General features: G+C 41.9%; 2 protein-coding genes across 3 annotated transcripts in view; one reads left to right on the forward strand and one right to left on the reverse strand.

Annotated features, from left to right (window-relative positions):
- psmb8a (proteasome 20S subunit beta 8A) overlaps nt 1–23,745 on the reverse strand; it is a 339,256-nt gene that overhangs the window by 25,230 nt on the left and 290,281 nt on the right. The gene's annotated exons all lie outside the window — the stretch shown is intronic.
- On the forward strand, nt 7,598–12,634 carry LOC143140873 (uncharacterized). 2 transcript variants are annotated; one of them, XM_076302002.1, is made up of 5 exons: nt 7,598–7,681; nt 7,788–7,804; nt 8,015–8,160; nt 8,486–8,773; nt 10,774–12,634. In XM_076302002.1, exons 1-5 carry the CDS (start codon nt 7,598–7,600, stop codon nt 11,145–11,147), a joined length of 909 nt encoding a protein of 302 aa, XP_076158117.1. In that variant the 3' UTR covers nt 11,148–12,634. The 2 variants fall into 2 exon arrangements, with proteins under 2 accessions (XP_076158117.1, XP_076158118.1); XM_076302003.1 differs by lacking the exon at nt 7,788–7,804 and having other exon boundaries at nt 7,601–7,681.

Raw genomic sequence — 23,745 nt, forward strand, 5'->3', positions numbered from 1 at the left:
ACAAACAGTTTGGTTTCTTAAAAACGTTATTAGCGTGGTTATAATCCTGGATGCCTGAACATGTTAAAATCGCAGTTTTTCTCTTCTAAAAACGACTTAATCGTGCAGCTTAGTTGTGTATCGTGGCTAGGCTACTAGCTAGCACACAATCATTTTACATTGATGGGAGAGGCAGAATTGGTCTTTATTTTCAATATAACTGAAGCTGCTCATGGTTTTTATTTTCGGGTTGGTTTGTTAAAAACATCTTACATCATGATTTCTACAGGAAATTGCTGACATAAGATGCCAGACTTTTGTGCAGCCTATGGATGCGCTAATCGACGTTGCCTGGAAGTGAGAACCTGTGGGATTACCTTTCACCGGTAAGATATTAGCACATTATTATGATTTATTTTTAGGATAATCGTTAGTTACTTAGTGGAAGTATGTTCTATACAGGTTGTGTTACACAGGAACAGCGGGGTTATGACAATAGTATTAATATATTGTTGTTTTACTTCACACAAAAAGATGACCCAAATGAGTTCGACTGAGGAGATATTGGAAGTTGGGCGGATTTAGCTAACGTATCTAGCAGCTCGCCCACTGTTTAATTACTGTCTTAATTTTTCCCGCATGTGAGAGATGGAGAATATGATCGAGAATATGATCGCTATATTATTACGGACAGTAGAATAAAGGCTATAAGACTAGTGTCACTGACATCGGAGTCTCCTCCAAACTAAACATTAAGTGGCGTCTCTTCGGAGACGTCATTTTCTTGATCTGGCTGCCTGCCTGAGGTAATCGAATGATAGAGGAAGAGGCTGAAAGTTGCAACAAAGTACTGCGGCGGGAAACATTGGAAGTATGTAACTACTGTAATGAAAGCCTAGAACAACCATATACATAATATATGCCGCATTGGCTGCTGGAAACAAGAAATGCGGCCACCATCTTGGACCGGTCATACTCCTTGCGTTGCAGCAGAAGACACCAGATGGCAGAGCACTGTGCAGCATATTCCTGCTCAAATCGGCGGACCATCGCAAACAGGGCTCGGGGGATTACTTTTCACAAGTAAGATTTAACATTACCATACTATTGGTTGTATTTTGGCAATAGAATATTACCAGAGTTGAGAAGGAGCAATCTTTGATATTACTGTATGAAAATCATAGCCAGCTAGCTAGGCTATGTTTTCTCAGTGTTCACCCGGCTAAACTAAGACTTGATAAGTCATATTCCATAACACTGACTTAGATTACAACTGACACAAGAATGCTATTGTAGATATAAATCAAATATTACTAGTGTAACATTGGCCGGCGAATTTTATACAAGTGGTATTCAGTGTTTCCCCTACAATGTATTCATCAGCGGTGCCGCTCCTGGAAATCAAGCACCACTGCAAAAAAAAGTTGCCTAATTAAAAAAAAAAGGTTCAGGTTTGATGTCAACAAATAATAGTAGGCTAACGTTGAAGGCGCAGTCAGGATTCCACAGGAGATCATGCCTGTTTGTGTTTATGTTTAAGTTTATTAGCAAAAAAAACCTAGCCTATATTATGTTAACCAAGGAACCAAATGAAACACGCCAGCGTGATAGCTCGCCCCTACCTTCAGTATAAATTCCACGCATTGTTTCGTTTTTGTTTGTGATACAGGTAATGCTTTCAAGCCGTGTTGCTAACATACCTAGGCTGTGAAACTAAGGTCTAGCTAGCCTATTGGTGGGTTTAATTGAATTTGAGTAATAGGATATGCAACCATTTACATCTGAGAGTTTGTAATTCCTGTAGAGCTCACCAAAATTATAGATATGATACAAGACACTTATCTGCTATAATCCAAGATGGATTTTCTAAATTTCTTCCTACGATTAACAGCACCGCTGCTGGAAAAATGTCGGGAACGGGAAACACTGGGTATTGGGCAGTCGCTACTTGTAGCTTAAGTGTGTTGGTGGTAGCTTCACTCTCCTGAACAAAGTAACTTTTCAATAGCTTAACTTCTTTATTTATCAAGTAGCTTGGCCACACAAGCTACACTTTTTCTTGTCATGTGAAATTAGCGCAATTTAAAGTAGCTCCCTATGTAGTGAACTAGCCTACTGCTGTATTTGTGTTACTAATACATTTGACTGGGTGGTAGTTTTGTGTAGTGTTTTATTCATGGCAGAGTAACTGATAGTTTAGCTCACTACAATTTCAAAGTAGCTTGCCCAACACTGTATTAGGCTATTCACATGTAATTTTTCCTAACAAGAATAAGATACCTCTCAAATCCCTTTTCATTTATTTATTTATTTATTTATTTATTTATTTTATATCTCCCCAGAACAACTACCTTGCTCAAGGACTACCACAAATGAACTAAACGGTCTCTCGTCCTCACACCCCTGGAACTGAGGAAGGTGCAGCACTTCATTGCAGTACTGCAGGTCATCTGCTACACTGTGACTGAATATTTGATTTATGAGCTCCACCTTCATCACTGCATTTGCCACTCTGTGTCCCATTTTCCCATTGTCTGGATGACTCAGTCCTTTTTTATGGAGTCTACCCAGTTTCACTATGTACTGCCATCTTATTTGCCCACCTGCTGTCTGTAGCACTTTTTTCTCAGCCAAAGTGTGCCCAACCAATTTCAGTAAGATGGGAACATCCAAAAATGAAACACCAGTTGCGAAGGATCAGCTGGATGAGGGAAGTAAGGCCTCATGGCCTTTATGTCCAGACTGGCACCTAGAGCTTGAAGCATGTCCAAATCATAGAGCCAACTGCATGACAGGGCAGTCACAGTAATCTCTGTCTCACTGAGCCTGTGAAGACACTCTGATTATATTTGCTATTTACTGACTGGCTAAATGATTGATCAAGAAGTAGGCAACCGGAATCGCCCAGCTCTGGTTTAGAGACACCACCATGAGCACCATAGCAGCCCTGGCTTCATGTTCATCACACACCACATCATCGCCTAGATCCACATCCCCATGAAATTTTCATACATGTATTTGTCAAGATAAGATATGTCCATCTCATCTATCATCAGAGCACATATTGTAGGATTGCCTTCTTTTTTTGATCTTGGACATAAGATTTAAGAGCGGAAAATGTAGGTTTGGTGAAACCTGGACTAGAGGGGTTGCTATAAGACATTCTCATTGTGTCAGGGGTAGGTAATGGTAGACTGAAGCTTTCATGGACATAGTCATATGCTTTGGCTGAATAAAAGTGTAATGAGAATGCAAAACATTGAAGATCCTCTGCTGTTTTGAATTTCTCTTCCACTAAAGTAGAACTCCAGTATGTATGCAATGCTTTCAGAAATGAGCCTTATGCTTCTGTATCTCTACACATGAACTCAAGCATTGAGAACATTGTTTGTGTAGACAGAGTATTGTAACAATTGATGTGACTTTTGTTCTCAGCCAAAGTGTACTCAAGCAATTTTAGCAAGGTGGGAACATACAAAATGACATGCACCAGTTGTCGAAATCATAGAACCAACTGCATGACAGTAACCTCTGTCTCACTGAGCCTGTGAAGACACTCCCTGATTCTTTACTGATTGCAATGAACGGGGCTGATCTTAGCAGTTTCTAAAATGTTTCTTAATTACTCTTTATTTAATCTCTTCATTGGGGCTGGAACCTTTCTGTGAACTGTAAATAACAGATGCTGTTTACATTGACACTGTACTGTACAAGTGACAAGTCACCTTTTTGTGTTGAATTGATGAACTGTTACACTTACTATGCCAAACCAATGCCTGTTTTTCTATGGATCAGAAACAAACCTACAAACTTGCACTTTACAATGTTTATGGAACTTTTCTAACAGATGCTGTTGTTATTGAACCCAGTTACACCATTTCCTTTACTTATGTCACACCGATGTCTGTTCATCAAACTTTATTTTTGATGGTACTGAACTGAAAATGTTAATGGAATTTTTCTGTCAACTGAACTACATTTAACTTATTAAAACTTGTATCAAACCCATTTTTGTCTATGCTGTCAAACATTATGGATTAGTTATGTTCCCAGATTTGATTACTCCGAAAATGTTGACAATAACTTATATATCTGGGTCAGGGGTGGAAACTTTTCAAAATATGCACTTTTTCCAGCCGCTTGATTAAATCCACCAGCCACTCAATAGTAAACCAATGGTATTTTTTTGTGTCTTATTTGAAATCTATCAGTCACTATTATTTTTAACCAGCATTTGGCTGGTGGCTAGTGCTAATTTCAATCCCTCCCTGATCTGGGTACATTTCTCACTTTTTTAAGGTTTCCCACAAACGGAGAAAGGAAAAGGAAGTGGGAAGTTGCCCTACGGAGGGATGGTTTTGTCGCTACTGACAGAACACTGCTCTGCAGTGACCACTTTCGGACTGACGACTTCGACAGGACGGGGCAGACTGTCCGACTTAAAAATGGTGTTGTGCCAACTATTTTTAACTTCCCTGCTCATCTTCAAAGGGTATGTGTATATTTGACCAACAATAATTTAAGGTGTATAAGATTGATATATCAATATAAATATGTGATAAAATGTTACACTTTAGTTTTTTGTTTCTGCAAGTTGTAATGTGTTGTTTATTTCAGCACATTTTAGACACTCCAAAACGTCTTTACTTATGTTTATTCTAGTCGGAAGCATCTAGAAGCACAGCCACTTCTAGAAGAGCGAATCCGATGGACCTAATGCCTGATGTTGTGAGTATTTGCATGTCGAACGTCACAAACTAATGAGAGCATCATAAGGCTTGTTATATTAAATCCTTTATCTTGTTGAAACCCAGAAAGGTCTATGACTGTTAGTAGTCTAAAAGCCAAATATTACTTGAGAAGTGAAGATTGAATTGTTGAAAAAGTAAGTTATTCATTTCGGTGGTGCTATTATTTATATATTTGTATATTTTGCCAAAACAGGGAGCCTCTGAAGAGAGGACATTGAGGTTCAAGGGGCAGCGCAAGCGGCAAGCCACTGACCACACATATTCATTGCCTGCGTCCCCAAAGGCTATAAAGGCCAAACTTGCAGAAGCCTCAGCAAGAGTGAGGGTACTGCAGCGGGAGAAGTGCAATGCCTTGAGGAGAGAAAAGAGGGCCAAGAACAACATGCAGGCTCTCCTGGAGGAACTGAAGGAGAGAAATCTTATTAACGAAGAGCTGAAGGACAAGCTTGAATGCTACTCAGGTAAAATATAAATATCACATTGAAATTTTTGTGTATTTTATATTCTTTGTTGCTTTCCTAGTTACTATTAAAAGGAGACCTACTGAATCATTTTTGCTAATTGAATTTCAGATCTTCCGGTTCATCTCCTGTCGAGGCAGGGCGTAGAGAACACTAAGGCCCAGAGAGATTTTGCCCTTATGCTCCATCTGCATGGTCCGAAGGCTTATCACTATCTGCGAGAGACTCTGCATATTCACCTGCCACATCCCAGTTCATTGCAAAGGTATTCTTCATGATGTCTGATTTAACACTGAATTACATTGAACACTACAGATAATATTATCATGAATGGCTTGGGTTAGTGGTTTAAATGGCTACGTGGTTAAATGTGTACTTTTTAATTATACAAGGTGGCTGAGTTCTCTTGATGCCAGAGCTGGTCTCAACAAAATGATGTTGGACATGCTGGAAAGACGGCGTCAGGAAGATGAGGACAAATACGGCTGTGTCACTCTGATGCTGGATGCCATGTCCATCAAGAGTCACGTTCAGCATGATCCTCAGACCCAAACAATGTTAGGATATGTGGACATGGGGGATCGGTTAAATGACACAGACATAGCTTCCGAGGCGCTTGTGTTTATGGTAGTTGGGCTTCAGGGTTATTGGAAAGCTCCAATCGCTTATTATTTGACCAGGTCCCTCACACCAGAAACACAGAGAGTCTTAGTTGAACATGCAATAGAAGAGCTGCATCATCGGCAGATAAGGGTGGTATGCATGATGATGGATGGTCATGCATCAAATGTAAGTATGTGCACGCAACTTGGGTGCAATCTAAAAGCAGACCCCTGTGAGCCCCTGAAGACCCATTTCCCACATCCAGTAACCCATGACAAGGTTTTTGTCATGATGGATGCCTGCCACATGTTGAAGCTGACGCGCAATATGTTGCAGGTACATGCTCATTATTACTCATCTGCTGTGCTTGACTGTTCTGCTTTTTATACATGTTGATTGTGTTTACATAATTGTGTAGAACATGGTGCTTTACAGTTGATGTATGGAGTGAGAAAAAATGTGATTCTGCAGGCATACAGCCCAATCAGAAGTGTAACTGGCAGTATCAATTGGAATTACATAGTTCAGCTGAACAATGTCCAAAAGAAAAGTGGACTACATGCTGCCAACCGAGTCACTGATAAGCATGTGAACTTTGCTAATCAGAAGATGAAGGTATGTTTGCATGAGGATTGATGTATAGAGTGTCACAATAGAAATGGACTCCAGGGCTTTATTGTGTTTTTATATTTTTTTGATGGTGTTTGTAGGTAGCACTAAGGTGCCCTTAATTTCTCCTTATAAACTTAAGGTCTCCCTGGCTGCTCAGACTCTGAGTAATTCTGTAGCAGTGGCGCTCCGCACCTTGCAGGACGTGGGCTATGCAGAGTTCAAAGATTCTGAGGCTACTTCAGAATTTATCAAGGTAATGCAGCTTGGGATTTGCATCATTGACCTAACCCTATAACACACACCCTCCCTTTGTAGTTCATCTGTTGGTTGGCTACCACAAAACAGGTGTGGTTGTTAAATGTGAATTTCTCCAGGATTATCCTGTTTTCTTTTTCCTTTCTTTTTTTCATTTTTTTGGCATGGGAATGATTAAATAATTATGACCCTCCTCAAATTCAACACTATGCAAGAACTTGATTAAAACGGTTTATACCTACCTCATACATTACTCAAAAGCACCCTTATTGTCACCTCCTAGATTTACAGTTTTAAATCACTGCAACAATTTAATTTTAAAACGCATCGCCACAGAGGAAATGGGATGGAAATGGAAACTATGCCTCATACTTGGGTGTTTACTATCTGATACCTGTTGTCACTAAGTTATAGTGATGATTTACATGCTATCAGTTAATTAAGATATTTGTTTATAGATAACAGACAGGCTGTTTGACATCCTGAACAGTCGCAATCCCAGAGCCAAAGGGTTCAAAGCCCCCCTTGGTTCTAGGAATTGGGCAAGCACCAGGGAGTTCTTGGTAAAAGCCAGGGAGTTTTTGCTCTCTTTGAAGATGGAGGATGGCAAACCCCTTCATCGAACAAAGAGGTCTTTTAAAATAGTGACTGTTCAATTAGTGATGCATTGACACCATTTGTAGTCACCAATACCCAGTATTCCTAATTCCTAATTAAATTAATTAATTACAAGTAGTGAATTCACAAATCATTAAATTATCTAAGAGATTATTAAATTAGAGTATTACCTTAGATAATTAAATTATCTAAGGTAATACTCTACCGGTTTCAGTGCATCCCTCAAGTCCATGAAATAAGTTCTGTTCTCTTGTTTATCTACTATCTTCTGCATCAAGTTCAGATGCTCTGTCCTCATGTCTGCATTGAGTTCATAAGATGCTCTTTCCTGTGAGATGTTCTGTCCTTTCTGCATCGAGTTCATTAGATGCTCTTTTCAGTCTGCGTCAAGTTCATAAAGTGGTACGTATTATATATTATTCATATGATACTATCTTGCTCCAATGTGTTTGCTGTCTGCAGCTTTGTCTGTGTTCCAATTCTTGTATTCAGTTTTTTTTCTCGCCAGATGCCTGTGTCAAAATGGTATGTAATTGCATGGTCTGCATGTTATGTTATGAATTAATTCAAGAAGGTTTAAAATTGTTTTAAAGGTGAATTTGTGTCTGCCCTGAGAAGTGAGTGCTGCTCTGGGAGCATTCACTATTTTCATCCTATACTGTTAGTTTGCATCCCTGCTTTCTTGTGTCCTGTTTTGGCAGAATCATCATAGTAATACAATATTTGCTTTTGAAGGTTCCTCTCTGTCCTGGGCTTCGTCATCAACATTGACACGTTGATGTCGATGGTCCCTGTGTTACTTGAAGGCCAGCGTTATGTCCTGACCTACAGATTCAGCCAGGACCACTTGGAGCTTCTCTTTAACTCCATCAGAGCATCTGGTAGGGTTCATAATTTATATTTACCAAATGCTTTTATGGTTGTCGGTCCATTTATATGTGTATGGGTGTGTGTGTGTGTGTATATATATATATGTATGTGTATATATATATATATATATATATATATATATATATATCCCCTATACTGTATATACTGTGTATGTATATATATTTGTGTGTGTTTTCTGAAGACATACACATTTCATGCAAGTGTCACAAACTGACAAACTGAGTATCTAAAAAAAATGTCTCTATTTGACCTGTTTGCAGAATTCATCACCACTGATACAGTCTGAATTGTTTGATAATCTTGTGTTTTTTTAAGGCAGCTGGAATAACAACCCCAATGCCAGACAGTTTAAGTGTATATTTAGGAAGCTGATGGCCCGGTGTGGAGTTGTGAGTAGCAGAGGCAATGTTACAGCACAGGATGACACAGAGTCAGCCACCATCGACATCTCTACAAGCCTGTCAGCTGTAGATGTGTCCTCTGCAGCAGGAGGAGAAGATCTTCCCTCTCCGTTTGCAGACATTCCGGCCCTAGTCCATGATCACAGCTATCCTTCCGTCCGCTTCAATGGTCTTGTGGACAATGCTCTTGTGTACATTTCAGGTAAAGGCTGACTGAAAGTTGATTTTGCCTGTAACCAGTAGTGCCAATAGTCAAATCCGTGGGAAAACAACGATGACGATAGTAGGGATGTAACGGTATGAAAATTTAACCTCACGGTTATAGTGACCAAAATTATCACGGTTTTCGGTATTATCACGGTATTTTTAAAAGTGTGTTCAATATGTTCAGAAAGCACTGATAGGCCTACACAAGCTGAAATAGTTTCAAAAAGTGTCCCGTTCAGTTTTTCATGTTTAATTGGCTATGTGCTTATCGCTTAACTTACCCTACCATGACTTGGAGGTTGCTATTACTGTTATTTGGATCCAATGAGTGAGACCAGGCTTGGAATTTCACCATTCTGGGGGCAAGGCCACTTGGCCTTCAGTTGGGCATATTTGGTGGAGGGCACAAAGGCCACATAGGCTATAAAAAATATCAAAGTTGTATAGCCTATTCACTGCAGTAGACCTGCATCACTGTATGAAACATTACAAAAACATGAAACATGACATATTATATAGAACTGCAAATCATCTGAACATCTAATATTTACAGATATCTAGGCTATATTTAACATTTATTTTATATTTGGCCTGTTATGAAATCATGTATTGAACAATTTAAGCACAGTTCAGCTTTAAGAAACTCAAATAGCCTAGATGCATGCTTAGCATTTTGTGATCTACTTTCACAAAGTCAGCTGTCCTCTGATTTACCGATATATAGGCGATATTTGTAACATTTATTTTGTATTTGGCCCCTTATGAAATCATGTGGAACAATTTAAACACATTGTAAAACTTAAAGCCCAAATTTGGAGACATCCATGCATGTCGAAATGTAGGCCTACTGCCAATTCAAAAGTGGATTACTCTAGAACGGCTAACTGTACAAGGGACTGCTTTACACCTTTATGTTCGGTAAGGTCTGCTGTTTATTCTGATATATGGTTTGTCGTGTGTTAAACGAAAGGTTCGTGAAGTATTGCACCGAGAGGAATGGGTAGGGAGATGGACTAAAACATTCAGTAGAATTTATGATTAAATTTAATTATATTATTTACGTTTCTCGCGAACCGTTCACCACAGCAATTCGCGGCTAACATCGTTTAAAAGCTGAGAAAAAGCTCTTTCATGTGATACTTGTAATGTCTGTGTGATGAGTAGGCTACTTCGCGAGTAGTTCAACTGAGAAGAATAGGTGAATTTAGACGCACTTTCTTTCTTGCGCTGTCACTTTCTCCACTGCGTAAAATAAATTAATTTGCGCTGTGAATGCTAAGATTATTTTGACAGGCCATAGGCTAAATAAAATTTGCTATTAGTAGGATGCAAAGCAGAATATTGAAAGAAGGGCACCAAGGGCACCGTGGCCTGTAAACCTATGATTTTCAAAGGGACATCACGGCCAACGCAAGGGGCAAAAACGTGGCCGCCGTGAAATTCCTACCCTGAGTGAGACCAAAGTAAGTGTTCGAAATAACACTTGGAGTTTAGTTATATGTTTATACTGTGTTCTTCTGATAACGTGAGTGGAATGGATTTAATGTGCACGCGAACATAAAAAGACGCAGAGTGCAAATGATACAGTGCAAGTTTTGCGGTGAAAATGTTCCGCCTTTTAAAATCAGTTGTAGCCTAATCCAATTCGCAGTTAAAACCATCAATTAGACAACAGAATCAGTAGGGTACCAATTTTGCTTAATTGTACCAGGCCTACTGTATGTCAAAAGCAGGCTCGGATGAAGCTGGGAAGGATTAAACACACGGTTTCAACACCGTGATAATCAACCGTGATAATTATGATATTTCAAAAGAAAACGGTAATTGTTATCGTCAACATTTTTATCACGGTTTATCATTATACCGGTAATCGTTACATCCCTAGACGATAGTCATAAAAAGAGAAATGTCTTCATTTATATTCATGCTTATTCATTTATAGATTATTGATGATTATTATTATTATAAGATTATTGATGATTATTATTATTTTAGGATTTGTTGTGCGACGGGCTCTGAAGAAGCTGTCATGTGATGTCTGCCGTGCCAGCCTGGTGACCGACGCTGCATCTGCCATCAAGGACCAGAGCTATCACCTGCTGTGTCTAAGAAACAATGGAGGCCTGGTGATTCCATCAGGGGGAATAGTTAGGGTCGTCAGGGCAGCAGAGTGGGTAATTCGCCAGGCCTCAGACAGTTGCAGACGATCACGGCCCATCCAACTGCTGGAGATCACGTACATTGTACGGAAGAGGATTGGGTCGGAGGATGTGTTTGAGCTCGGGGAGCACATCAGGGACACTCAGTATGGCATAGACAGCCACCACCATAGGCTGTTGACATTAGTTGTGTCCTTGTTTTTAAGCTAAGGCTGCACCACATCGCTAAGATGACTACACTTAGCTTACAGAGCAACAACATGCGACAGAAGCTCAACAAAACAGTCCTTTTCAAAGGGCATTAGCCCAATGTGAGTTTCTGTTGGGTCTTCCCGTGAGGCTGGACACTGGGTTTCAGCGCCCCTCACCCCCACCCATGTTGTATGGAATGGTTTGTATGCATCTTGGATAGTTTTATTAGACTTTGTTCTGTAATTAGTTATTGTGAATTTAGTGTGATCCTCTACAGTGTTTTGGAGAAATCGTCAGCAAGGTATGGTATGTATGTAATAAGGTTATTAGTTGTGTAATGGTGATGCCGTGGATGGTGGTAGTATAGTTGTTGTTTTGGAATGAATATGTAGATAGTTTTATTAGACTTTGTTCTGTAATATGTGATCCTCTATAGTGTTCGTGTTGTTTGGGAGTAATCTACTGTATGTTTCTATGTGCTCTTAATAACTAATGTTTTGTGTGCATGTACCCGTGGAGTTTGTACGTTTTTTGTCAGCTTCATGTCTGTGATATTTGTATCTTTGTCTGCTTCGTGTTTAACAAAACTTTGCCAAAAACACACAAAAAAAAATGTTACTAAGAGGAATTTTTGACTATGATAATCTTGTAGTTGTTCATTGTGCTTTGGCCTTTACAAAGCTATTGTGAATTAGTATCTTAAGTGTAAGTATGTGTTCTTAATTATTAATGTTTTTGTGTGCATGTCTTTGTGATGTTTGTCTTTGTCAGTTCCATGTTTACCTAAATGTTTGCAAAAGAAAAAAGAAATAAGCTAATAATATTGTCTCTTGTCTTGTCTCGTCTTCTCTTTCAAAGATCTGTACCTTGCCGTGGTGAGCGAGCTTCTCAACTAAACAGGTCCTGTCTTGTGTTTGTGTAGTGTACTTATTAATACTAACCATCATGACTTATAGTAATACTAATCCACTCTATTTCTTCCCCTCTTACCTCACTTGTGAGGTCAACCTTTACCAGTCCTCAGCCATTCTTGTATTTGATGTCCCACTGACTCTCATCGCACCTGAAATCCCATCCCTACAACTACCCTACCATCTTATAATATAGGCCAGGGCTCTTATTGCACTTGGGGCTCTTAAATTTAAGTGATTGCATATGTGTTTTTGTTTTTATAGATTCATCAGCCAGGGCTCTTATAATATAGGTTAGGGCTCTTATTAGTTAACACTCTTTTGTAGGTTATGAAGACCTTTGTAATCACACTTGTAGTGTAGCCTGAGTTATTAATGAGAGATTTTATTTGTGCATATTATTACATTTCTAAGGGCTCTATTCTGGGAATTTAGCCAGTGACTGTAGGCTATACAAATCTTTACAATTGCAATTGCAAAGTGCATTCACTTTTTTTTAATATATATATATATATATATATAATATTATAATATATATAATGGTCAGACCTTATATGACACAGGATTCCACACAACTTATTGTACTGGTGTAATTCACTGTTAATTGACCTACCTGTTTGTGCTCCTATAGGGGCCAGAATAAAATTTAAATGTCAAATTCAGTGGTTCCTCGTTTGTGTCTAAAGATCTGTTATAAAGATCTAGATCTGGTGTCTAAAGATCTGGTTTAAAGATCGGTTCAGCATACTCTTAAGCATACACTTAATTAATGAAAGGGTTCTTTTTGTCTCTAAATCATAACCATAACTATAATGAATATGATTTTTGTGTGGCTTTTTTTCTGTTCCGCTTCATCTTTAATTAATTTATATTCAGCTCTATCTTTGCAACTATGATGCAATTAATAAAACAGTAAAGAGTAAACAGTAAAGTCTGAGAGCAGCAAGAGAAAAGGACCTGTGTTGAAGAAACCTGTCACTGAAGGAGGACAGCCCACTAGGCGGAGCCCAAGTAGAGAGAGCAGCTTCAAGTATGTTGGAGTACATATAGGCTATTTGAGGACTTGACCTGGGTTAATCACATCCAAGCTCAAGTAAACAATGTATCACTTAAGACTTAGGAGGGAGGGGGGCGGGGTGGGGTTGTGGTGCAGCATCCATGGCTGTATAGCGTCCATACCAGCTCTGGGGGGTGGGGGTGGGGTTATTGGGCAAGGTGGATGATATGTGCCTGACGACCCTTACATACTGAGTGTGGTTTGTCCTGAATCCAGTTGCATATGCTGGAGCTGTTGCAGGTGCTGAGTCCAACTTCATGTAATTTGCTAGAGTTTGTTCGGCAAGATTGTATTTAAAGCTGAGCTAAAATCAGCAAAAAAAAAGCCTTGCATGTGTGTTCCTGTGCTCTAGATGTTTTAGCAGAGGGTGTAACAGTCTATGCCATCCTCTGTCAACCTGTTATTTCTGTAAGCAAAACTGGTATTGGTCTAGTGAAGGTGGTATGGCAGATTTTATCTGTGTGATGACCAGTCTCTTAAAGCATTTCGCTGCGATGGGGGTGAGTGCCACAGGCCTGTAATCGTTCAGGCCTGTGACACTTCATTGCTTGGGAAGAGGAACTATTGTCGCTGATTTGAGGAATGCAGGGACCCATGAAGTTGCCAGAGACAGGTTGAAGAAGAAGACTGGTACAGAGTTTGACATCATGGGTGCTCAGGACCGGGCTGGTGTCATTAGAGAGGAGATGAGGCAACAGAGAGTCTTTGTTATCCCTGGCAAATTAGACATAAAATATGTTTAGCCAGAGACTTTCTAATGAGACACAGCACTCAAATCTCCCATAGAAATGAATGGGGTTTCCACAGCTAAAAGTTGACATGTGAATACATCACGCCAATCATGTGGTGTGTTGTGAATACATTGTGCCAATCAGGTGTTGTGAGTAGTTTTTGGAGTAGTTTTTGGCTCAGAGATCAGGGGACAATGGCCTCAGTGAGGTGTCTAAGAGGACATCCTTGAACTTTCAGCACAGTCCTTCAGCACCAATCCAGGAATGTTGTCTGGTGGTTTGTAGCAAAAGGTAATTTTCCCTGAATTTCACTAATGTTTGATTGCTTTGTTTTGTATGGTACAGGATGTTGCGGCGTGAAGTTATTTGGGGTGATGGGCCTCTTTACGACTTCAGCAAAGTCCCTAAGAGGAAGAAGAGGCGAAGTGCCCAAGAGGCGGGAGAAACCAGTGGAAACAACAGGATGGCAACAGGGCCTTGCATTGCAGAAAGCAGACCTGCATTAGAGTCAGAAATTGTATGTATTCGTTCAAAATCACTTGTGCATTGTGTTCTGAATCATCCAGTCTTACATATGCCTTGCATTACCATTTTAAAGGCAGTCACCCAACCAACACTGCCTATGTTGCATTGCATTACTCATTATCATATTTAATTTCTTCAGGGTTAAACCATCAATGTGTTTGTGTAGATCTCTTGTTGAATACATTCTTAACCTTGTGATCATTTTTCATACCACTTAGGTAAATGATGTGGCAGCTGTCCAGGACACCTTTCCCCTGGACAGTCTGTCATCTTATATTTTTCAATTACGACAACATAATGCTGTAAGCGTGTGCAATGCCACAGCCACCGTCTTTGCATTGCCTGACTTCAATGGTGAACATATGAAGCTTGCTGTATGTCTATATATAATCTTCATTCTTAATTTTACCTTCATATCTTTCTTTTTATATATATAAATATACTGTATACTGAGACATCAACATATATTTTGCTATTTCAGGACAGCAAATATGTTATTGTCCAAAGAAGTGGCAAAATTTTGACTGATAGAGCTGCATGGCTATTTAGCTGCTCCTGCTCTGACAGAGCACAGGCGTTAATTGCTTCTTTAGCAATGAACATTTGTTCTGAAGAAGCACGTAAGATCAATTAGATGTTAAATATAATAAAGAATAAAATATAGTAATTTCTTTAACTATAGTATTTATTTTACATGTTTATGATCAGCTATATTATTAAGACCTAAACTATCTGTATCTTCCTAAACAGTGATAAGGCAAAACTATTGCCGCCACATCAAAGCTGTCGAGCAGATTGTGGAAGGGTTCGACAGTGGATGTGGAATTCATCCAGTGATCTTCTCAGATCACACTTACAACGCTGCTGACAGCAGTTGTGGAGGACTTGAGGTGTTTCATCTTGACATGTAATCAGGCTTGGAATTTCACCATTCTGGGGGCAAGGCCACTTGGCCTTCAGTTGGGCATATTTGGTGGGGGGCACAAAGGCCACATGTCAGGGCACCAAGGCCAAAGTTAACTAGTAGCATATAAAAATGATCAAAGTTGTATTTAGCCTATTCACTGCAGTAGACCTGCATCACTGTATGATGCCAAGATGGCGGCGCGTACACACGCAGCGACCTCTCTCTGTCCCAACCGTACGGTGTTTTGTTCGTTTAAAAAGTGTTTGTCCGAAAGTTTTACGTGTTCGTCTCGTCTTACTACGTCGTACTACAAGTACAGCAGACAGTTTTTAATTGACATCTGCAAAAGCAAGTTTTGCAGCGTTCTGGACTTTGCAACAGAGACGCTAAAGGAACTCGGACTACTCCGGCCTGAAACAACACCGGACTCGCCTGCTACTCCTCCCCCGGAAAGAAAGCGTCGGAAGCGGTGTGCGAGGAAGCAGAAGAGGGGCAAGCGCGGAGGCGTCCGGGCAAGGCTAGCGGCCAGCCCAACTCGCCCAGCCATACCATCCATTCTCCTGGCAAATGTACGATCACTGGACAACAAAATGGATCACATACGACTGCTGAGATCAACGAACAGGACAGTAAGTAACTGCTGTGTGCTTGTCTTCACTGAGACTTGGTTAAATGACAACATTCCGGACTCTGCTGTACAACTGGAGCAGCTAGCATGCTATCGAGCAGACCGGGCCATTGTAAAGGGAGGTAAATCACGAGGAGGAGGAATCTGTGTTTACATCCGTGACGAATGGTGCCGGGACACTGTAGTAGTATGCAAACACTGCTCACCACTGGCAGAGTTTATGATCATAAAGTGCCGTCCTTTTTACCTCCCAAGGGAAATTACTACGATTCTGCTAGTCGCAGTATACATCCCGCCTACCAACAACAACAGCGATAAGAACGCGGCTCTTAGTGAACTGTACCAGGCTGTCAGTGAACAACAGACGGCACACCCAGACGGTTTCACCATCTTCACTGGAGATTTTAACCATGCTAACCTTAAAACTGTACTTCCAAAGCTACACCAGCATGTTGATTTTCCAACAAGAGGAGATAACATCCTGGACCTGGTCTACACTACACACAAAGGAGCATACAAAGCCACCCCCCTCCCCCACATTGGACTTTCAGACCATATCACTGTTATGCTAATGCCCGCATACAGACAAAGGGTAAAAGTGAACAAACCGGTTCGTAAGCAGGTAAAAGTGTGGCCTGAGGGAGCCTCCGATGCTCTTCAAGACTGCTTTGACACAACAGACTGGGAAATGTTTAAGCAGGCAGCCACTTACAACAACCAGACAGACATAGAGGAGTATACAGACACTGTAACCTCTTACATCACCAAGTGCATCGATGATGTGACCCACACAAAAGACATCATCACTCGGGCTAACTGGAAGCCATGGCTGACAGGGGATGTCCTCAGGCTGCTGAGGGCCAGAGACAAAGCCTACAGAGCTGGGGATGAAGCTGGCATGAGAACAGCGAGAGCCAACCTGTCCCGTGGCATCAAGGAAGCAAAAAAGGAATACACTCACAAGATAACCACCCACTTCAAAGACAGCAGGAACGCACAAAGCCTATGGCAGGGCATTCAGGCCCTCACGGACTACAAGCCCGCGCCACAGAGCTGCGAGAGCAACATCCCTCTGCTCAACAACCTGAACCGCTTCTTTGCTCGCTTTGAAGCACAAAACAGCACCTGCCCACAGAAGACCCCTCCCCCTCCACACGAGCAGCCCCTGTGCCTCTCTGCCGACAGCGTGAAGAGGACACTTGCTGCTATCAACACCCGTAAGGCAACAGGCCCAGACAACATCCCAGGTCGTGCGCTGAAGGACTGCGCAGGGGAGCTTAAGGATGTCTTCACAGACATCTTTAACACTTCCCTGAAGCAAGCCATCGTCCCATCTTGTTTCAAAGCTGCCACCATCATACCTGTGCCGAAGAAAACTGCTCCATCCTGCTTCAATGACTACCGCCCTGTGGCACTGACACCCATCATCATGAAGTGCTTTGAGCGGCTTGTCATGTCACATATCAAATCCATTCTCCCCCCCACCCTGGACCCCTTCCAGTTTGCATACCGAGCCAAACGGTCTACAGAGGATGCAATCTGCTCTGCCCTCCACCCAGCCCTCACCCACCTGGAAAAAAGAGACTCATATGTGAGATTGCTGTTCATAGACTTCAGTTCTGCATTCAACACCATAATACCACAACAACTCATCTGCAAACTTGACAAACTGGGACTCAGTACCTACCTCTGCAACTGGCTACTGGACTTCCTCTGTCAGAGGCCTCAAGTAGTACGTGTTGGCAACAATACCTCAAGCAGCATCACACTGAGCACAGGGGCCCCCCAAGGCTGCGTGCTCAGTCCGCTGCTCTTCACCCTGCTGACGCATGACTGCACTGCAACCTACAGCAACAATCACATAGTGAAATTTGCTGACGACACAACTCTGGTGGGTCTCATCACCAAGGGCGACGAGACTCAATACAGGTTGGAGGTCGACCATCTGACCACGTGGTGCAGGGACAACAACCTCCTGCTGAACGTCAGCAAGACCAAAGAGATTGTTGTTGACTTCCGGAGAGGTCACACCCAACACCTGCCACTGACCATCGACGGTGCTGTGGTGGAGAGAGCGAGCAGCACCAAATTCCTGGGGGTGCACATCAGTGAAGACCTCTCCTGGACCACCAACACTGCATCACTGGCGAAGAGAGCTCAGCGCCGCCTGTACTTCCTGCGGAAACTCAGGCGAGCAAGTGCTCCACCAGCCATCATGACCACATTCTACCGAGGCACCATTGAGAGCATCCTCTCCAGCTGTATCGCTGTGTGGGGCGGAAGCTGCACTGAATACAACAGGAAAGCCCTGCAGCGCATAGTGAACACAGCTGGAAGGATTATTGGTGCTTCACTCCCCTCCCTAAAGGACATTTACACCACCCATCTCACCCGCAATGCGACCAAAATTGTGAGTGATGCAAGTCACCCCGCTCACAATCTGTTTGATCTACTGCCCTCTGGGAAGAGGTACAGAAGCCTGCGCTCCCGCACTACCAGACTCACCAACAGCTTCATACACCAAGCTGTTAGGTTGCTGAACTCTCTCCCTCCTCTCCCCCCTCCACCCTCAGCTACATAACATCCTGGACATTAGACCCACAATGGCCGCCTGCACCGCTCAACTTGCACACTTGTACACTTTGCAACTTGTTGTTGTTGTCCTGAAAACACAACACTTCTGCTGCTCTTATATAACTTGCACCACTATGCCACTTTATTTCTTACTTAGGTCAAACAGAACTACCTCTTATTGGCCTGACTTTGCACTAGTATTTTATTTTATTGACTGTCTATGCAATTTCAACCAAATTTTGCTGCTCTTATTTTTTTTCATTATATGTGCCCTCTTATTTACTTATTTACTTACTTTTTTGTTTACTTGAATGTTATGTTTGTCTGTGGACTTAGAATTGGTAAAATATGTCTTGTCTCCACCGTGGGATAGTGAGAAACGTAATTTCGATCTCTTTGTATGTCTGGAACATGTGAAGAAATTGACAATAAAGCTGACTTTGACTTTGACTTTGACTTTGACTTTGAAACATTACAAAAACATGAAACATGACATATTACATAGAACTGTAAATCATCTGATCATCTAATAATTACAGATATCTAGGCTATATATAACATTTATTTTATATTTGGCCTGCTATGAAATCATGTATTGAACAATTTAAGCACAGCTCAGCTTTAAGAAACTCAAATAGCCTAGATGCATGCATAGCATTTTGTGATCATTAAGGCTACTTTCACAAACTCTTAGTCAGCTGTCCTCTGGTTTACCAATATCTACGCAATATTTGTAACGTTTATTTTGTATTTGGCCCGTTATGAAATCATGTGGAATAATTTAACCACGTTGTAAAACTTAAAGACCAAATTTGGAGACATCCATACATGTTGAAATTTACTGCAAATTCAAAACTGGATTACGCTGGAACGGCTAACTGTACAGGGGACTGCTTTACACCTTTGTGTTCGGTAAGGTCTGCTGTTTATTCTGATATATGGTTTGTCATGTGTTAAAAGAAGGGTTCGTGAAGTATAAGAGATGAATGGGTAGGGAGATCATGGACGCAAAACCTTCAGTAGAATGTATGATTAAATTGAATTATATTATTTACTTTTCTCGCGAACCGTTCAACACAGCAATTATCGGCTAACATCGTTTAAAAGCTGAGAAAAAGCTCTTTCATGTGTTACTTGTGATGTTTGTGTGATGATGAGTAGGCTACTTCGCATGTAGTTCAACTGAGAAGAATGGCTTTGGACGCACTTTCTTTCTTGCGCTGTCACTTTCTCCACTGCGTAAAAGACTACATTAATTTGCGCTGTGAATGCTAAGATTATTTTGACAGGCCACAGGCTAAATAAAAATCGCTATTAGTAGGACGCAAAGCAGAATATTGAAAGATGGGGCACCAAGGCCACCGTGGCCTGTAAACCTCTGATTTTTAAAGGGGCATCACGGCCAACGCAAGGGGCTACGACGGCCATGGCCGTCGTGGCCGCCGTGACATTCCTACCCTGCATGTAATTATTATAAATATAAATTATAAAAAAAAAAAAACTGTAATGGTATTAAAATAGTTTAATATCTTTTCTAGGATATTTTCATGATCTGTGATAAGACAATATGTCTTAAGTCTTCGGACACCTATGGAGTTGTGAGGTGTGGCAAGAAGATCTGCTGCCTCACCTGCTGCAATTCCAAATGCTGTCATGCATCCGAAGTTAAGCGCTTTTTGGCTGAAGATATCAACAATGCCGAAAGTGATGTTGGCATTGAGATTAGAGGCCTGATAACTGAGGAAGAGACCCCATCAGGCACAACTCAGGCCAAAATGCCTAAATGCCACTCTACTGAGCGCATCCCATTTCGGGTGGAACCAGGCTCAGTCCGAAATTCCCCAGGCTATAATCCACAAGCCCATGTGCAGGGGGACAAGATACATCTTTATAAGATGTCCTGCAGGGCCTGTGGATTGGCACAGGGAAGCCCTGGTGAGGGAAAGGAGGTTCCTCTCATTGCTAGGAACTTTTTGTATGAATGCAAAGGTTGGTATAAGTCATATTTCTGCAGAATGTCTTAGCTCTTCCATTTGGTCTTGTATTTATATAAGAAATTGCCTGAAATGTGTGTTCATGTGTCTTGTTACAGTGTCTTCCTATGTATGTGTCGAGTGTGGCAGTGTCAGTCCTTATGATGGTAGTGAGGACGCCATTCTTAACATGGGGGCATATCTTGTCTCCCATGAAGTGCTGAAGGACTACATGTACCACTTCATGCAGACTGGGTGAGCATTTTAACTCTGCAGTACATATCTGATCTGAAAGCATATGGCTGGATTTGTTCTGTGACTATGTTTGTTGGAACATAAAAGTGAACATTTCATGTAATACAAAAGTTAAACTTGAATATAGGGTCAGAAAATGATAATATTTTTTAATGGTAATGTACTGGCATGGCTTTAAATCTGAAAGCATCAGTTAAGTAACCATAACCATTTTCTATTGTATTTCAGAATGACAATGTTTGGATTTTATCAAACTCTGATAAAACACATGGTGGATGCAGGGTGTGAAAATGCATGCCAGATTTTCGCATACCATAAATTTAAATTATCATGGTATGCCTTCTCTGAGCTGCTGGACATCTCTTTTGATACTGGTGTTGAGTGTCCTCAGTGCGGCCCCACACCTCAGGTAATTATTTGTGACGGCACAGCCCTGAGCTTCCGGCGTGAGCTTCTGCCATGGCGGGATTTGCTCTTCCGTCCCAACGACACGGAGCGTCCGAGGCAGAAAGGGAGATAAGTACAAAAATAATTAATTACATAAATGGTTCACTGAGTTGCCAAGTAAAAGTAACACCACAATGTAATACATTACCTCATCATTAAAAATGGTGTGAATCTGAAATATGTGTGTGCCTGTGTGATGACCACATTATGTTGAAAAGACCTTGTGTAATTTAGCTTCTTCTTTTTTTTTAAATCACCAGTCACAAGGACAGGGTGATTGTCCCTAAGGCCAGAGGGCGTCAACTGATGAAGGTCTACTCAGACACAGGGCTGACAAGAGAGGAGAGTGTTGAAATTGTGGCCTGTGTTCCACCCTCTCTGTGGCCAGTTCTCCAACTATGGCCACAGAAATGCCCTGATGCCCTGGAGAAATTAATCAGGGCACTGGCGAAGAACAGTGCAGCATGTGCACTCCTTCACCCTTCACCGGAGCTGCACCATTTTGTGCAGAGGATGGCGGATGGAGCAGATGTAAAGCAGTCTGTTAATGACATGCTGTTTCTGCAACATCAGTGCCCTCTGTTTTTTGACATAATGAAAAACAATGAAGAGAGCCACGTGCCGCCATACCTGGGGTCACTCCTCCTGGACCTGCTGGACAGAGCAGAAAGACCATTTGTTGCCAGGGAAGAAATGCCTGAGGATCCATGTCCTGAGGATCCAAGCCTGCCACACCCCATGTCCTTTTTCCCTGCCCTGACAAAAGTAAGGGAGAGGGGGCACTATGTGGCAGACAAGCATGGAGTTCAACCTGCCTGCCGTAAAAGCACCAGTGGGCACCCCTCCCTACTTCCTGGAATATTCCTGGTGCATTGTTTGCATGGTTTGTAACTATTTCAGAATACAAGCACTAATTGTTGTCATCTTAAATTACAACTGAAGCATCGTCATTGCTGTCTTTGTCTCACTATCAGGAATATGCTACGGATTTGAGGTCATGGTGAAGTGTGAGTCACCAGACACTCCATTTACTGTGCTCAGGACACGTTTCAGGGAAAGTAAGTAGAAATATCACAAACAGCATCATTCATTCATTGCACTTCCATGGCAATTGCACACGGATTATCTTCCTTTATGTATATTCCGTTATCTGTACTTACTTGAGTATTAATCTTTTTGGAAACTTGTGTCTTTTACTCCACTACATTTGAAAGGCAAATACTGTACTTTTGACTCCACTATATTTGAAATATGAGCATGAATTACTCGTTACTTTGCACATTTGAAAAAGTGAACATAGGTCAGATGTTTTCGTTGGATGTAAGGAACTAAAGGTCTATTCAAGTTTTATGACTGACCAACCGTATTAATGACCAGATAAGCATTACATTACAATACATTAAAAATGACAAATACGTGTACTTGTATTGGAGTAATATTTATTGTGTTTATGTATTTATAATTTCACTTAAGTAAAAGAATTGTGTACTTCGTCCACCTCTGCCTTTACCAGTGCCCAAGGTTGTCGTGTATGACAATAGCTGCAATCTACACCAATATGCGTTAAACCGGGACCCAGTGCTCTTTAAGGACACATGGTTCTTGGTTGATCGCCTCCACTGGAGGAACCACACAGGTCAGGAATTAGTGAAGAGCATAAACCACAAAAAGAGCACTCTGAATATGACTATGAATAAATTCTTCAAAAGTTTCACAATAATGATTCTTCATTTGGTATCTTTATTTCCCCTTTTCTATTACAGGTTGTTCGGTGGGGTATAAATTGGCTGCCTATCCTCAATTTGATGGGATAAATTCGCAATTGGTGGAGCAATGCAATGCCTCACTAAAAAAACTGAAGGGCCAGTTGTCATACATGTCCCCTGAAAATTTCACTCGCCAGCTAAAATTGTTCCTGTGGCAAAAAAACCAGGACCGGGTTTGAGGCAGGACTCTACCCCCCCACTTCCCCCAGAGGCAGGACTCTACCCCCACCTCCCCAGAGGCAGGACTCTACCCCCCACCTTCCCCAGAGGCAGGACTCTGCCCCCACCTCCCCATGACCTCCCCCAGAGGCAGGACTCTGCCCCCACCTCCCCAGAGGCAGGACTCTACCCCCCACCTCCCCATGACCTCCCCCAGAGGCAGGACTCTGCCCCCACCTCCCCCAGAGGCAGGACTCTGCCCCCACCTCCCCATGACCTCCCCCAGAGGCAGGACTCTACCCCCCACCTCCCCATTACCTCCCCCCCAGAGGCAGGACTCTGCCCCCACCTCCCCATGACCTCCCCCAGAGGCAGGACTCTACCCCCCCTCCCCCAGAGGCAGGACTCTACCCCCCACCTCCCTATTACCTCCCCCCTCCCCCAGAGGCAGGACTCTACCCCCCCTCCCCCAGAGGCAGGACTCTACCCCCCACCTCCCCATTACCTCCCCCCCAGAGGCAGGACTCTGCCCCTCTCCTCACCCTCTCCCTTTTACCTTCTATGTGTTTATGTGTCTTGTCCTGTGTCTTTATCTGTTCATACTAACTGTATTTGTCTAGTCTTACTAACATCCCACTCGTGGCCTGTACCTTGTCGTGGTGAGTGGGCTTTATACCAAATCA

Source organism: Alosa pseudoharengus, unplaced genomic scaffold (genome assembly GCF_046254945.1).
Source record: "Alosa pseudoharengus isolate Yale_2024_CS ecotype anadromous, Long Island Sound unplaced genomic scaffold, YU_APseudo_1.1 YU_APseudo_1.1_scf_23, whole genome shotgun sequence".
Taxonomy (NCBI): domain Eukaryota; kingdom Metazoa; phylum Chordata; class Actinopteri; order Clupeiformes; family Clupeidae; genus Alosa; species Alosa pseudoharengus.